We start from the raw sequence: 15,917 nt of genomic DNA on the forward strand, positions 1-15,917 counted from the left end.
TTCTCACAGTCCTTGGGTATTCCATTATGGTTTGGATTTTTTTTCAGTCTTTTTTCTATTTGCTCTTCAGTTCTCAAAAATTCTATTGATATATCCTCTAGTTCAGAGATTCTTCCCTGTCATGTTCAGTCCCCTAATAAACCCATCAAAGGCATTCTTCATTTCTGTTACAGTGTGTTTGATCTCTAACATTTCTTTTTGATTACTTCTTAGGATTTCCATCTCTCTGCTTACATTCGCCAACGGTTTTTGCATGTTGTCTACTTTATCCATTAGAGCCCTTTGGATATTAATGAGTTGTTTTAAATTTCCAGTCTGATAATTCCAACATCCTTGCCATGTCTGGGTCTGATTCTTAATCTGTCGCTTCAAGTTCCATTTTTTGCAGTTTGATATGCCTTATCATTTTTTTCAATAGTGAAACATGATACACTGGGTAAAAGAAACTGATGTAGAAGGTCTTTAGTAATGTCTCACAGTAGTGAGGTGTGGAGGGAGGGGAAGCTTCCTATTGTTGTATAATTAGATCTTGGTTGTTTAGTGAGCCTATGCTTCTGGACTATGAACCTCACAAGAGTTTTCCAGTTTGTTGATTCACTTAAGGTGGGACTGGGTGGTTACAATGGGATATAGTTGGGTATTTCCCTTCCCCATGTCAGTTACACTTTAATGATACCTCAGTAGGTTAGGCTCTGATTAACTAGTTTCCCTTCAGGGGAGGTCATGTTAAGAAATATCTGGTGTATTTTAAAATGGTTCCTTTTCTCTAATATTTACTGTGGGAATCTGGTCAAACTTCTGGAAGATATAAATCTCAAAATAATGTGTCCCCCTTCCTCTCCTATCCCCACTTTTGCCTGATTCCTTTAGTGTTTAATGCTCAGACTTGTCCACACTGAACATCAGCATGCCAATTTCATTTCAGTTTTCCCTTCCTGGAATTGGTTCCTGGGTGGTTTCCACTCCACAGTCTCTGGTTTGGCAAGCTGAGACTACCTCTATTTGCCGGTCTGTCTCTCCAACTTTGAGGTCAGCATTTGTGCTGGGTCCATCCTTTTCTAAAGGATGAAAAAAGAGTTGTTGATTTTTCAGTCTGTTTAGCTTACTGTTTGTTAGGATGATGTAGAGACTTCCAAAAGTCCTTACATGTAAAACCTGAAACCAGAGGTCCTATTTTTTTTTTCTTTCCTAAAATGGGAACCTACTAAATCAGCAATTTTGTAACTTGAATTTTCTTAATTATATCACAAACTTCTTTCTTGTTAAATATTCTTTGATCAGATTTCTATTAGTGGCAATATCCTTTATCGCATTACATATTTCTAACTGTTCCTCTGTTGTTAAGACTGCTTCCCATTTTCTGCATGATAAACTGCATTCATAGAGATAAATCATTTTGTACATCTATGATTATGTCCTCAGGGTGAATGTTCTTAATCTAATACCACAGAGAAATTAGCAGAAAACATTAGATACTTCCACGGTGGAATAATTTACACCTCCTTTTAAAGTATATGAAATACAATCAGTTTTCCTATTCTTTCTTCAATTCACAAAAATTCACAAAATAATTGAGCCAGTTCTGTATAACCTTTTACTGGTTTGATGTGTGTGTGTGTGTGTGTGTGTGTGTGTGTGTGAGAGAGAGAGAGAGAGAGAGAGAGAGAGAGAGAGAGAGAGAGAGAGAGAGAGAAAGGAGAATGAGGTTTTTTATGAAAGTGTTTTAAATTGTTAGAGAAATACAGGTTGTTTTTCATTTCTTGCTCCTAGTACTAGCAAGACTAGTACTAGGAGAAATCTGGAAATCCCCAATGCTTTTTTTGTGTTTTTATTCTATATATTTCATAAGGCAGAAAAAATAATTCTATTTAGATGTAGCATGGAGACAGCTTCTTTGTAGAGGGTACCTCATTTTTTTTCTCTGCTTTTCTGATGAAATTACCTTATGAAACTGGTGGCTTCAATTTTTTTTTTTTTTTTTTTTTTTGGATACAATGAGACCAAAATTCTATCTGTTTCCATCTATGTTGCCTTTGGATCTTCTTCCTTTTTATCCTGTCAATATCCTTTAGCCAAAGACCACTAGGAGCATACCTGCACTTGAAATATTTGGATGTTTTATTATTTGCAGTGAATAGAGGGCACACCATGGAGACCATAGGGTGTCTCAGTAAGAGAGTATTAGAAAAGATTTATTGTAAAATTTAGGCTTGTATGAAGTGATTTGAAGGAAGGTTCAAGGAAGCATGGCTATCAATTGCTTGTGTCAGAAAACAGGTATACTTTTATGATTTGGTACATTCATGACTTTTATCAAGAAGTAGGGTGACCAGCTATTCCAGCATGCTTGAGGCTGAAGGGGTTCCTGGGGCACAGCATTTTCAGTGCCCAAACCAGGAAACTCGCAGGACAACTGGGAGGGGTTGGTTACCCTATCCAGAAGGCAAGAGAAATGAAAAGAGGCTAAGGCTGGAATGGATGAAGAAGCAACTTCACTCCCAGGATCTGGGATTTGGAATATTGGTCATTTTTTGCGGTTTGGTCACTGTTCATGTTTTTGCCTGGATTCAGACATGATTATAAAGTGGTCTCATCTCTAACTTGATGCATCATGGTGACAGAATGGCCTTATCTGACATTGATATTCTGTGAAATTGTTGATGTTCAATAGGAGAACACCAAGGTCTAGCTGTAAGTACCAGACAAGCTCTTAGCGACACCATTGTCTTTACACCGTATCTGGTCCATTTCTAGCTATCTGGGTGTCTTTCCTTTTTCCCAATTCCCTTCTTTGGGAATTGGAGTGATATTTTGGGGGTTGGCCTAAGAGTTTACAGATGTTATCTCATTGTGAGAACCTTGATTTCAGCCACATTGGTTCTGTGCCCTAATTAAATGTTTTGGGCTTTGAAACATTGAGTAATAAAAAATATTATTATCTCTCTGAACACATTTTTTTTTCTTAAATACAGAAACTTGTTTGAATGATTGAAACCAAATGCTAAATTACTAAATGTTAAAATGTAAATAAATAAATAAATAAATACTGTTTCTCCTTCTCTGAGATTCAAACTTCACATTAGCATATTCCAATGTTACTAGTAACCCTTCCATAAAGAAATCAAACTTATTTTATGTGGAACACTTTTTTTCACAGAACACGTTAACATTTTGATAAACATTAGCATTTCACTACTAAACTAGTGTAGAAATACTATATTACTTAGTGATGTGTCCTACTTAAGCTTTTAGTTTTTAAAAACAGGAAATATATGTAAAGGATAAATAATTGTTCTGATTTAAAATGTTCCAATTTAAAAAGAAATAAATTTTCTTAATAACAGTTATTGAAAAGAGAGTTATATGTTTTTCAGATTTACTGTTTTAATAATAAGAGAAAATATTAAATGGTAGTTGCATTTTTTGGAGAAAACTTTTAACTAGCGGATGAACATATTATACAGTTGCTTTAGTTACTATGGGTATAACACTAGTTAAATTGTGAAGCATTATTGTAATTATAAACATTGGTTCAATTATTTCAGCTAACTTCAACTCAGTACAATTATTCTGTATATTAATTACATCAATTGTTCAGCATTTAGTCTTTATAATGGAGGAAACAATATGGTCTTAGCTATATTATAATCTATGTTCGTGAACTTTTATTTAGGTTCTCAGGACTACCTTCAGGTCAATATTTCAGCAGACCTAAGAGTGGAACACTCTGGGGAAGTAAGTGAGAGAAAGGAAATTGAAGAATTGTCAGAAACTTCAAGAAGCAGCATACCACTAGCAATGGTGCTTCCCTCTGAAATTCCATGTGAGGTCAGTAAAGATGCCTTGTTATTTAAGTGGCTCTATTATTTTAATGGATAATGCTTTTTACTTAGCTATTTTATAATCTACATTCATGAACTTTTGCATTCACTAGAATGTAAACTCCATCGTTACTGGCATTTTTGTCTACTTTGTTCATGGCTGTGTCCTCAGAACTGAAAACAATGTCTGGCGATTAGTAGGCATTTGATACATAATTGTTGAATAATTAGGTACTGGAGAATATATGAGAGCTTAATTTTATCAACTGTTATTTAATGCATTGCAAACAGATTTATAATCACTATATATATCAAGATACTTCAAAGAAAGTTGGATTCATATTAACCAGATTAAAGATTTTATTTTCATAAAGGAAAAAATATTCTTTAATAGAAGTTGAAAATACTTGTTTGTTTTCAGGATCACCAATTTTTCAACCATAAAACATGTATCAGAGGTCTACATTACTGAGTGAAAATATTGTAAGAGTTGTAAGAGCTGGTCCTTTTGGAAATAAAAGTATAATAAAGGGGTAGGTGGGTTTCTGAAGGTGACTATATGAGTACATGTTGCTGACATTTTTTCTCTTGTATCTTCCTTGAAATGAACAACTGAAATAAGGCTCCTGGTAGAGCTTGACCCTAATCTCAGGTTATGTAACCTCTAGACTAGACGTGAATGCTGGCTCTCAGTGTCTGTGATGTCTTTGAGAGGGAGGAGCCAAAGATTCAGGAGAGCCTTGGGAGTTTGCATGTGAGGCTCCTTCTGATAGAAGCCAGTGGATTTACCCCACTGAACGACAGGGGCTGCATTGTCTCCTTGCTGGAATGTGTTTGGGGATGGACTCTCCTGAAGCTGCTGGTGCCAGCAGTCCTGGTGCTGCTGTGCATTCTGTGCAAGGGGGCAAAATTTAATTCGCCCACCCCCAGACTCCAGGGGTAAGCAGAAGAAATGCTGGTGTAATCTATTACGCTATCAGTTTCAGAGCAACAAGAACTCTTGACAGTACTTTAGAGACCCGAGAAGCCTGAACTGTACAGGTTTAAGGGACCTGGCACAGTCAGGCAAAGAAAAATTGCAACCTACTTAAAGGACTCAAGAACTCTAGGGAGGAAGATCAAGCTAAATAATCAAAATGGGTGGCTTCTATTGAGTCAGAAATAATGGAAGAGAAAGATAAATAGAAGAGACCGTAATAAAAGAGAAATGAGAACAGTTCTCAAGTACTCAAGTAGGTAAAATCAAAGCAGAAAAAGCAAAAACAAAAAACAAAAAAAGCAAAAAGAAACCACACACAAAAAAAAGCTAAAACAAACAAAAAAAAACTGGAACTAAAAATAGCTAACCAGGAATTATGCAATGAGTCTAAATGGCTGCTTTAAACAATGTCTATAACAGTAAATCTTGAATAATATCAAACTTTCCCATTATTAAATAATAGAAATAAATTATCTAAAAATTAAACCCCACTGCCCTCCAGGCAGAGATTGCTCACTCAGATGGCTGGTTAGGATCAGGGTTCCTTCAATGGCAGTATCATGGGCTGTCTTTTATTGACATGGATGTAATTCTTTCAGACCTTCTGAAGTTAAATGATTTATTTTCAGATTTATTTTGGGTACCCTACTTTTTAAGCAATCCTAAGGTCATACAAGTTCATATAAGAACATTTTAGCAACAGCCTCACAGCCTAAAAATTCAAAATAAACTAATCCCTGGGTCAAAAATGGTTATTCCAGTCAAAATCTTGTGTTTTCAGAACCTACATCTTAGTACAATCTAAATCTATATGACAATGGCCAACCACCACAGGAAACATCATTTGTATTCAAATGAGTGAAAAGCGTGTTCCAAATTTGCCAGGATACCAGTCAGTCTACACGTATGACAGTTGTCTGAAAGCACAAGCTTTGAACTTGCTCATTTCTGAGATTTTTTTCCAATTAGTGGGTGAATAGAGACCCTGAAGAAGATGGCCTCCTCTCCCAGGAAGTGATATTTGACTTGCCTGCCATCTTACAAAATCTAGAAATTTACAATACTGTTACTGCCAGGCACCAGGTCTTATTTGACAGACAGTGTCTTTCATACCCATCAAATTGTATTACTCTCCCCTGGGAGTGTGGTATTTCCAACGTGCCAACACTGAGTTGACTGAGTTCGAGCTAGTGGCATAACCTTCATCTCTCTGATGAACAGGGAGTTAGTTGGAATCTGTCTTGCTGCTGCCTCTTGCTGCAGAATTGCTCGGATCTGGGGACCTGCCTCCAGAGAAGTGTCCTCCCTGTTCCCTCGTCTATTCTGGAGAATCAGCTTCAGAAGCTTATTTAACTGAGGCAATGGGTGATGCTGCTGCTGCTTTTGAAGCCAGGAGCCTGGGGATGTTGCTCCTTCTGCCTTGTCATCTTTCCCAGCACCATGCCTTTCCAGGGAATTTCCATTTCCTGAGCCTTGGAAATCTTGTGTCGCTTGTAAAACAGAAAATACTTTTTCTTCAACATATTTTTGTCATGCCCTGGTGAAGATATGTCTCCAGGGCTCTCTGTATAAATTATTCCCTGTCTCTTTGAGAAGTACTTAGATGAGTTTTAACAGGTTAAATCTGCTACTTAATTTGGCCTCATCTTTTACCATTTCTAAGATCAGCATTTTTTCTTTTATTTTGGTAATTTGTTTTTCTAGCATATTCCTCTTGATTTTGCCTTATGGGGTAATCAATTATGAGAGATAAAAAGTCAATGAGTTTGAAGTCTGCCACATGCATCCATTATTCACATGAATGTTAGCCAACTTTAGTATACCCGTGATGCAAATCCCACCTGGGAGGCATTCTACTATGCGAATAATATCTAAATAGGCCCAAACTGGATCTGGTCTGTTATTTGCTAGCTTCTCATCTCTGTGCTGTGTACTACTCTGAAGTCCTAATTTCATTTTTTATTTTTTTTGTGTGGCAAATTCCCTCAAAGTAGTGGTTTTCATCTGGGAGTGATTTTGTCCCCTCCCCCTAAGGGATATTTGGCAAAGTGTGCAGACAGTTTTCATTGTCACAACTGTGGGAGGGTGTGGGGTGAGGGGGAGGCTGCTATTGGCATCCAACACGTAGAAACCAGGGATGCTGCTAAATATCCTATAATGCTCAGGATAGACCTTACAGCAGTAACTTCTCTGGTCCAAAAATGTCAATAGTGCCAAGGTTTAATCCTGTCTCAGAGGATAGGAAATACATTTATACCCTTTACAATAATAAGTAACCATCACATCACCTAATAATGGCATCAAAAATTCAGAGCTCGCTCACAGACTTCTCTGCAATCCACACAATTGTTCTATCATTACTTGCTAGAGCTGTATAGTCTATAAGTAATGATTCCAGTTACTCTTTTTATGGATTTTACCTGCAGCTTTAAGAGAGAACCTCTAAAAGTTTTCCTCGATGGGCCTGCTCAGAAGTACTATAGTTTGCTCTCTGATTCCTCCTGCCTCTCCTGTTATTTCTGTGAGCCCCCATCACAGGTTCAGTAATGACCTCTATATTTCTTCTTTAGTAACACTGGCCCAAAGAGGTGTTAAGAGTGAGCGTATTTTCTTTAGGTTGTTTTATCTGTGTAAGCAGATCTTTAATTTATCATTTTCCCTTCCTTTTGGTAGAATCTGTTCACTGCAATCGCAGCTTTTCTCCCTGCCCCCCTCGCCCGCCCAAATCTCTTCCTTTAATATAACAGATGTTCCTTTATTTTTATGTTATTCTACTGGTGCCGCTGTTCTGATGATAAGACAAGCATATTTTCAAAACCAATCCAGTCACTTGTTGATTTCTTGAGCAAATTTAATTCTTAAACTTATAGTATAATCACTAAAGCCTCTTAAAGTTGCTTTATCACCATTTAGATCTATATTAATTTTATTGAATTGCCTTTCTAACTGAATCTTAGAACACGGCCTATTCCCTAATAAAGACCTTCACTTTATTGGACCTGTTCATTGTCATACCTCTATGGCTACAGCCACATGAGTCTCCAGACCCATAGTATAGACTGCAGACTCTGTAATGAACAAATCTAGAGAAACCCTGAGACTGACATACCCTGTTTCCCCAAAAATAAGACCTAGCCTGACAATCAGCTCTAATGCATCTTTTGGAGCAAAAATTAATATAAGTCCCGGTATTATATTACATTACATTATTATATTATATTTTATATTATATTATATATTATATTATGTATTATATTATATTATATTATTATATTGTGTTATATTAAAGACCCAGTCTTATATTATGGTATAATAAGACTGGGTCTTATATTGATTTTTTTCTCCAAAAGACGCATTAGAGCTGATTGTCCGGCTAGGTCTTATTTTCGGGGAAACATGGTACGAATGGGTGTGACTCATAGTGTCCCATGGGCAAGCCACAAGAATCTCAGAGATTACCTCCTACCTATTTATCCTTTAGCCCCGAATCCAGAGTAAAACAAGATACAGAAGCTAAGCACTGCCTACTTATTTCTGACACCAAATCACACATTTGTTCTTGGTAACCATCCTGAATCTAAAGTCTGATCCTGTGATTTAATTGAAAAACACAATAAAAGTAGCAAAAAAAGTATTGTGTGTATTATTGCCAAAAAAGTCTATGTTGTGAAGTACTATGTTGGTGGTGAGGTTTTACAATGACCAACAGATGTGTTTTCGCTTTAACCAAGTTGTTTTCAAACTAAGGTGCATATAGGGACTACTAGTGAAGGTTTTTTAAAAAATAATAATATTTGAATACTATACCCAGTGATTCAGATGTCAACGATCTGGGTTATGGCCTGGACATTGGACATAAAAGCTTCCCAGATGATTCTGAAGGTGAGAATTAGTAGGTAAATTTGCAACCATGGCTATAAACTAATCCTTGCTTTGCTGTCACATGTCAGATCCATGACAGCTGTGGGAACCTGCATAGTCCAGGCTTAGTAAGGCCCATGCATTTATGCTTGTTAAGCTAGTGGCTACTAAAGTGGTCATGAATATAGAGAAAGAGCCATTGGTGTGCGTACAAACGTCATGGTAATCTGATATGATGATCTACTAGGATCAAAACCCTTTGTTGCCTGTGCTTCTTAAATCATTAAAGCCTAAAGACACCTACCCTGACAGAACCAGAAACTTTGTAGACCAAGTTCCAGCCCTTTTGTTTAGGTCTCACAAAGTTTTTGACTAATGCAGCAAAATATTAGTGTTTGGGAGTGATAATTATCATAGCCCTTTCTCTCTCTGAATTCTCAGCACTAAATAAGGGATAAACAGAGAAAAGATTGAGAGCAAAATAACAACTTCATAACTGATAAAACTAAATTGATGACCATTTGCGTATCCTAGCATTTTCTCCATGGAATTGACTGTATCCATACAATCCCATCTTTAATTATGATGTCCACAATAATTAGGGTTAGGGCGGTATAGGTGCAGGTCTTCCCTCCCAGAGCTGAACAGGTCACTTCCTGCATGGAGATGCACAGACTCTACCAGCTGAAGATCTCTCATGTGTTAGCCTGAATATTTCACTCCTGTTACTTCAGAAGGCCTGACTTAGAAAGGGTCAAAGAAGTGTGGCTATGCAATGCTCTGGGATTCCTTTGGAAGTCGTAAAACTCCTCATTGGCTTCAGTTGTTGGAAGAATATGTGGAGCTGGAGAAACCTGAGTTGGACCTTGGAGAGGATAAGTATGGGAAGATGGAGGGAGATAAGGAACTAAATGGCATGCCAACATTATGTACAAATAGGACCCACTGCATAATCAGCTAGGCCCAAATCAAAATGAAAACGTGGAGTCTTTGTTCATATTATTTAGCACTCCAAGGCAGAATGTTACAGTAAGTGCAGGGACCTTATAAGCACAGGGCCCTGTGCAGCTGCAGAGGTTGCATGCCCATGAAGCTGGTCCCACGTGCAAATGAACATGTAACTGCCTCATTAAGGGTGGTCAGTGTGTTTGGGTTTTGTTTAGAACTTCTGTCTAGAAATGGTTGAAAGGTGGAGCAATGCCCTCTCTGAAGGATGGAATCTGATGCATAAGAGTGTTCCTGTGTGAACACTCATGAGTGCAAATGAGGGGACTGGGTGAATAAAACATAGGAGAGTATGCTTAGGCTTACTAAGATCAGAGGGGAGAGGCCAAGGTCGAACAAGAAGGGATGTTCACATCAAAGTGAACGCTGAAGAACTTTGAAGCAGAGAATGGGACATCTGAACCAAGTGAAATGGGAAGTCATTAAAGATTGGAAGTGAGGTGACAGGTAATGAGCAAGATAGGCACTAAAGAACTGCGCTAGAGGTGAGGTCCTGTGATGCAGAGGTTGCAGATCAAAAGAGCGGAAGGGCTCCTGGTCCTGACCTTCAGGATTTAGATGAAGCGGTGCATTAGGGAAGGTACAGGGCAGGTAATAGAAAGTGTTTCTGACATGTTGGATGTGAGGGTCCAGAGCAAGGGAGAGAATAGTGGTTGTTCCCTTGAGATGGGGTCCTTTCTTGATGTGCAGTTTAATTGGTAAGGAGAAATTTACTTCAAAGTACCCTGTGGACAAATATTGGGGAGCCCTGAACCCTAGTGGAAAACTCCCCAAAGTGGATGTGTCTCAGCTGAGATAATTTTGTAACATTAATGTATTTGTAATAACTCTTTGGTACGGAGCATTAAAGATGTAAGCTTTATTGGTGGGTGATTTTTGCTTAGGGAGATAACATTTAAATAAGATAACTTTGAAATTAATGACTTTTGGGTAATCATGATTTTATAAGAGCATATAAATGAGGTTCCTGTTTACTTTGTGAGAGACTAAAATTTAGTTTGACTTTGAAGAAAACCTTTGAAGGGCAATATCTGAGATGATCTTAAAATAGTATTTTGTTCTAGTTATTTTGAAGGGTTAAACGACATGATGTAATAAACAGTGCCGATTTCGAATTTAGGTAGTTCTGATTCATTTTCAGATATAATTCTGTGTCTTACTTTGTTCATAAAAAATAAAATAGCAGTCTTCCATTTTGGTTTTGGTGTGCACGTTTGTGTTTGTGTTTGTTGTGTGTGTGTGTGTGTGTGTGTGTGTGTGTGTGTGTTGGTTAGAATTAAATTATATATCTTTATATAAAAGTGCTTAAAATAAATTTTAGTATAAAATAAATGCTCAATAAATGTTTATTCTTTTCCTTTCTCTGTATTAATTTCAATCTTCTTGTCGCTACTTGAAATTTTTTTCAAAAAGGTTTTCAATAACTCTTATTACCCTCTGTACATAGATTTAAATTTTCCACCTTAATAAACCTTGAAACTGAGATTTATAACCCTTAATCAACTCAGTAAACTTCACAGATACTCATCATAAATAGAATAACCAAAGAATCTCCATTAGGTAAGATTTAAAACGATTGGACTTTAAAAAAAATTCATCACATGTAAATTTCAAGGGATTATAAAGTTAAGCCTGTTCAGTCCTTTCATTTATAGATAGACACACCTAATCCTACAAAGGTGGAGGAAAAGCATTTGCAAAAAGGATTTGGTGAGCAATGAGGGGTGCTCATTACTGTGAGTTAGGGAGCCTCACATACAGGGAAGATGCAAGTGGAAAGGGAACAACTATGTCCTCACTGTTTGTTCAGTGGCAAAATATGGTATTGGAAAAGAAATTCAATAGACATCAAATTGGTAAACTCAAAATGTAGCGAGAATCACATTTACATATTTTATTTCTAAGCATGGTTGAAAATGTGGATATGATAGGAGACATACAATGATCGTGTACAAACTTTATCATTAATAAATGTAATGGGTTATTTGGTTACTGTAAACATTTTCAAAGGCTTAATGGGTTATGTTTTTTATCATGCAGAATCCTGGTGAAATATTTATTATTTTGAGAGATGAAGTAATTGGTGGGACTGTGGAGGTTGAATTTATGTCAAATAATAAATGCATTAGAGCACAGCCAGCCCTTTGGAATAAGACCGTCTGGAGTATGAAAGCTTTAGGTAAGAACTGTTTTAGGCTTTAATAAATATACAACATCATCCTGAGTTTCTTTCAATAAATGTATGATAAATGGTTTTACTTCCCTACAGAAAGTAATATTGTTCTGCAGGTGTTTCCTGTGCTTAACTTTCACATACCCAAGGTTGTTATTATTAATCTGGATTCGCGAATGTACGAATGTGTAAATTATGAGAAATTAACTTGTACCATGTGGTGAAACAACAGCCGGCAACATCTGATGTTTTTATATGTGTCAGCAGAGACCACTTTAATATATGTCAGCTATTAAATATGGAACTAAGATTATTAGCTTTATGGTAGCAAGATTAGCAGATATTTGGATTTTTATTATTGAACTTTGAAATTTTTCCTCCCTCCCTCTCTCTCTCTCTCTCTCTCTCTCTCTCTCTCTCTCACACACACTCTCCACGCTCCTGAGCATATTTTTGGTTGTTATGGAAAGCATAAATCTTTTTCACTATTTTTATCATCATGGTACCATTTCTATACACAATCTTTCCCTCTTTCCCTTATTTACTTTATGAAGCTAGCCATTTCTCTAACCAACTTTGCTTGCAGCGTGACAAACCGTATCAGATTGAAAATTCCAGATGGAATATCCATACTTGCCACAATAATTGTACTAAAATCAAAATCTAATATATTAATTTCTGAATGTTTTGATATAAATGTAGGGCTACTTGGTTTTTGAATTCATGATATCTTTTTTCAATCACAGAATAAAAGTACCTTATAAAACTTCATACATGTGAACTTCATAAAACATTTTAAAGTAAAAGACAGGCAATCTTGCAATGAATTTGGAAATGTAGTGAAAATATTTAAAATTAAAGAATATATCAAATACATCCTGAGCCTTTTTACCATTTTAGAATGTAGCTATTCTTAGGTTAGTCTATTTACAGAGCATCTACACACCTTTCTATTATGTTATGCAAAGCATGTGTTCGTTCTATGGATTTTCTTGTACAGCTGAGGTCAAAGTTGGATTATAGAAAGGAAAGAATCTACACTAAGCATTTATAAACATTTTATACCTTGTCATAGATAAGGATATACAGAAGTGAGATGAGAAAGATCTCTCTCTGTCTCTTCTCTTTCTCTTGCAAAGCCCCCTACTTTCTTATGCCACATTTTAAAATGATTTAATGAACAATAAACTAATTCGTTTTGGAGTTTAAACTACATTCAGTTAAACTAAAATCACCACAGAAAAATTAACATTGCAAATTAAGAAGTACTTAGATAATATTTCTCAAATAGCAGAACAAAATGTCAAATAAAATTATTCACATTGAGATTTGATGTTCAATTTACTTAGTAGCTAAGACCAGTGTAAAGAATGAAATATGGCAAAGTTCCAATTTTCTTTTACAAAACCAGGAAACTAATATTACATATTTTCCAAGATATACCAAACCATAATACTGTCTAATGAATGAATAGCAAATTTATAGTAAATAAATAAATCACTATTTACCAGTGGTGATAATTAAACCTCTCCAAGTTGTTCTTTCAACTGGTGTGTTCTGTAATTCAATGAGAGATTTTCTTATGAAATGTTATCTGCTATGCACATGGGAATATGGATGGGGCATGCCTCAGCAGAAATGGCCCCAGGGTCTTATTTTATCTGTTTCAGGTCACTGTTCCTTGAAATTTTTTGAGTCCTAGCAAGAAATACATTTTATATCATGACCCAGTACATGTGCCTACATACGTAATTAAAACAAAGGTTTTAAAATCAATAGTTAGACTACCAGTTTCATCCCTGTCATGTAAAAGCTTGAATATTGTTACTCCTGTTCTTACAGCAAGAAAAAGTTGAACATACTGAAAATCAATGACTTTTCTTGCACTCATCAGAGAACTAAGGTTGCAGGGCCAATCACCATCCCCAAATCTGGAATGAAACGTAAATCAAGAGAGTGACATCCAAGATCTGCTTAGTTGGAGCAGACATCACTAGAGCCAGAAACTAGTCGGGAGTACTGAAATGGCACTTTTGACTAATTGCTGAGTGTGGACTAGTTTGAGAGTAAGAATCTCCTGGGAACCGTAGTCGTATGCGGCACCTATAATTTTGTGGGATTTCCCTCCACGAATCTCACCAGGTTCTCAAAGTGAAGATCTGAGAAATATCTTCGGGAGGCTCTACCAGGTAAGAGGAAAAATAATCATGGTGAAATACTCCCAGTATGTTCTCCATAACAGAGGCTACTCTCCAGGAGAAAACACTTTACCAGAGCTTCATCCCAAGGGCATCCATCAACTGTGTCCCTCTCTAGTCTTCCTGTCTCACTTAAGGTGGAGAGGGGAAAGCTAAACCACAGCAGAAACGCTTATGAAGGTTCCAATCAGGAGTCATAGGCCCATTAAAAGACTGAGACTTAATCATAAGATCAGAATACTTCCCCTCGCCCCAGCCTGACCACCAGCACCATCAAAGGATTCAGTATAATGGTGGTGGATTACAGCTGAAAATACTGCAAGATGCAGAATCTTTATGGGGAGGAGTACATAGGGAAGCAAAGGTCAAGAGGGAAGAGAAAAGCAACGATAACAGAGGAATTTGAAGCTTCTGGTACCTGTAACTACAGCAAACATTAAATGCAGCTGAACTTCTAGCCAGATTATAATAAATTCTCACTACATTCCTACTTACTTTACTTCTACCTGACACAATATGTCTGGTTTTTAACCAGAAATTACAAATCATGCCAAAAGCCAAGAACAAAACAATCTGAAGAGTTAAAGGAAACATCAGACCAGGTTTAGATGTGACATGGATGTTGGAATTATCAGACATGGAATTTTAAATAACTCTCATTTGTATATTAAGGGCTATCATGTGACAGAAGACCACATGCAAGAACATATGGGTAATGTAAGCAGAGAGGTAGAAATTCTACTTCTCTTCAATTTTTTTCAATGCTAGTCAAAACCTACTAAATTGAAATCATGATATCTTAGTGAGTCACCAACAATAGCTAGAGAAATTATGCTTTGCAGCTGCACTGGTGAACATCGTGGTGTATATAACCACATATCTGGTTACTGAAAGTTTATTTCAATTAAACAAAATTTAAAATTCACTTTCTCAGTGGAACTAACCATATTTAAAGTGATTTATTAGAACATAACCCATCGTCTCAGAAAGTTCAATTTAATACCACTGACTGTACAAAAGACTTCCTTTTTCTCCACACCAATTATGGAATAAGAGAGAGTGCCCAGCACATGCTTAAAGGTTTGTGCTCTGTCCAGAATTGATGAGTAGCCGAGGAAACACTTAACAGTGATCAAGAGCTCCCTTTTTATTCTGTGTGGAGCCAGTTACTGGGCAACTTCAGACAAGTCTCTTGATTATCCTGAGCCTCGATTTTCTTTTTGATAAAATAAATTCTCTACTTATGTTTCAAGTACTCACTTATAGGATGTTTGGAGACCAGGGAGATAAGATATAAGACAACACTTAAATAGACATGCAACTAAGGAACAAAGTGTCAGTCTCTCCCTCTAGCAATTCCGCTAAACATAAGGAGTGTTTTTTTTTCTGGAATAACCCATCTTCAGCTTCTGGACAGGGTATGGTAAACCATTTAAAAACTTCCTTCTCTTCCCTACAGGGAAAAGAATTGAGGGGACCATCTTTCTTTATAAATATTGTACTCCTTGTATTATCCCTCTCTTTTCTTAGTCCGCTGTTTATATCTTTTGATATAAAAGCCACCAAATTTGTTTGTCCCCTTTTACTCTTGAGGAATCATGCTCAGGAGAGCTCCCAACTCTATGTCATTTTATATATAATCCCTGTACCAACTGGTGACTTCGAAGGGCAAGAAATGATGTATCCCACATCATCTACTAATATGGTCCATGCAGATTTACGTCTTTAAAACATTTTTCTGTACTTTTTTGAATACCAAGTTAAAATGGAGGGATCAGCAACTAAAGTGGATTAAAAAATACAAATCGGTAGTTACAAAATAGTCACGGGGATGTAACCCGTGTAGAGAATGTACTGAATGATATTGAAGCAACTATGTA

At 36.6% G+C, this 15,917-nt stretch overlaps 1 protein-coding gene across 1 annotated transcript in view; it reads left to right on the forward strand.

The window, feature by feature from the left end:
• Nucleotides 1-15,917, forward strand: part of BANK1 (B cell scaffold protein with ankyrin repeats 1) — a 336,084-nt gene that overhangs the window by 68,833 nt on the left and 251,334 nt on the right. Inside the window, exons 3-4 of the mRNA XM_081062310.1 lie at nucleotides 3,674-3,828; nucleotides 11,707-11,845. Of these exons, the coding sequence (XP_080918436.1) occupies nucleotides 3,674-3,828; nucleotides 11,707-11,845 (294 nt within the window). The remainder of the gene's footprint in view (nucleotides 1-3,673; nucleotides 3,829-11,706; nucleotides 11,846-15,917) is intronic.

This window comes from Rhinolophus hipposideros (assembly GCF_964194185.1).
Source record: "Rhinolophus hipposideros genome assembly, chromosome: 1".
NCBI classification, from domain to species: Eukaryota; Metazoa; Chordata; class Mammalia; order Chiroptera; family Rhinolophidae; genus Rhinolophus; species Rhinolophus hipposideros.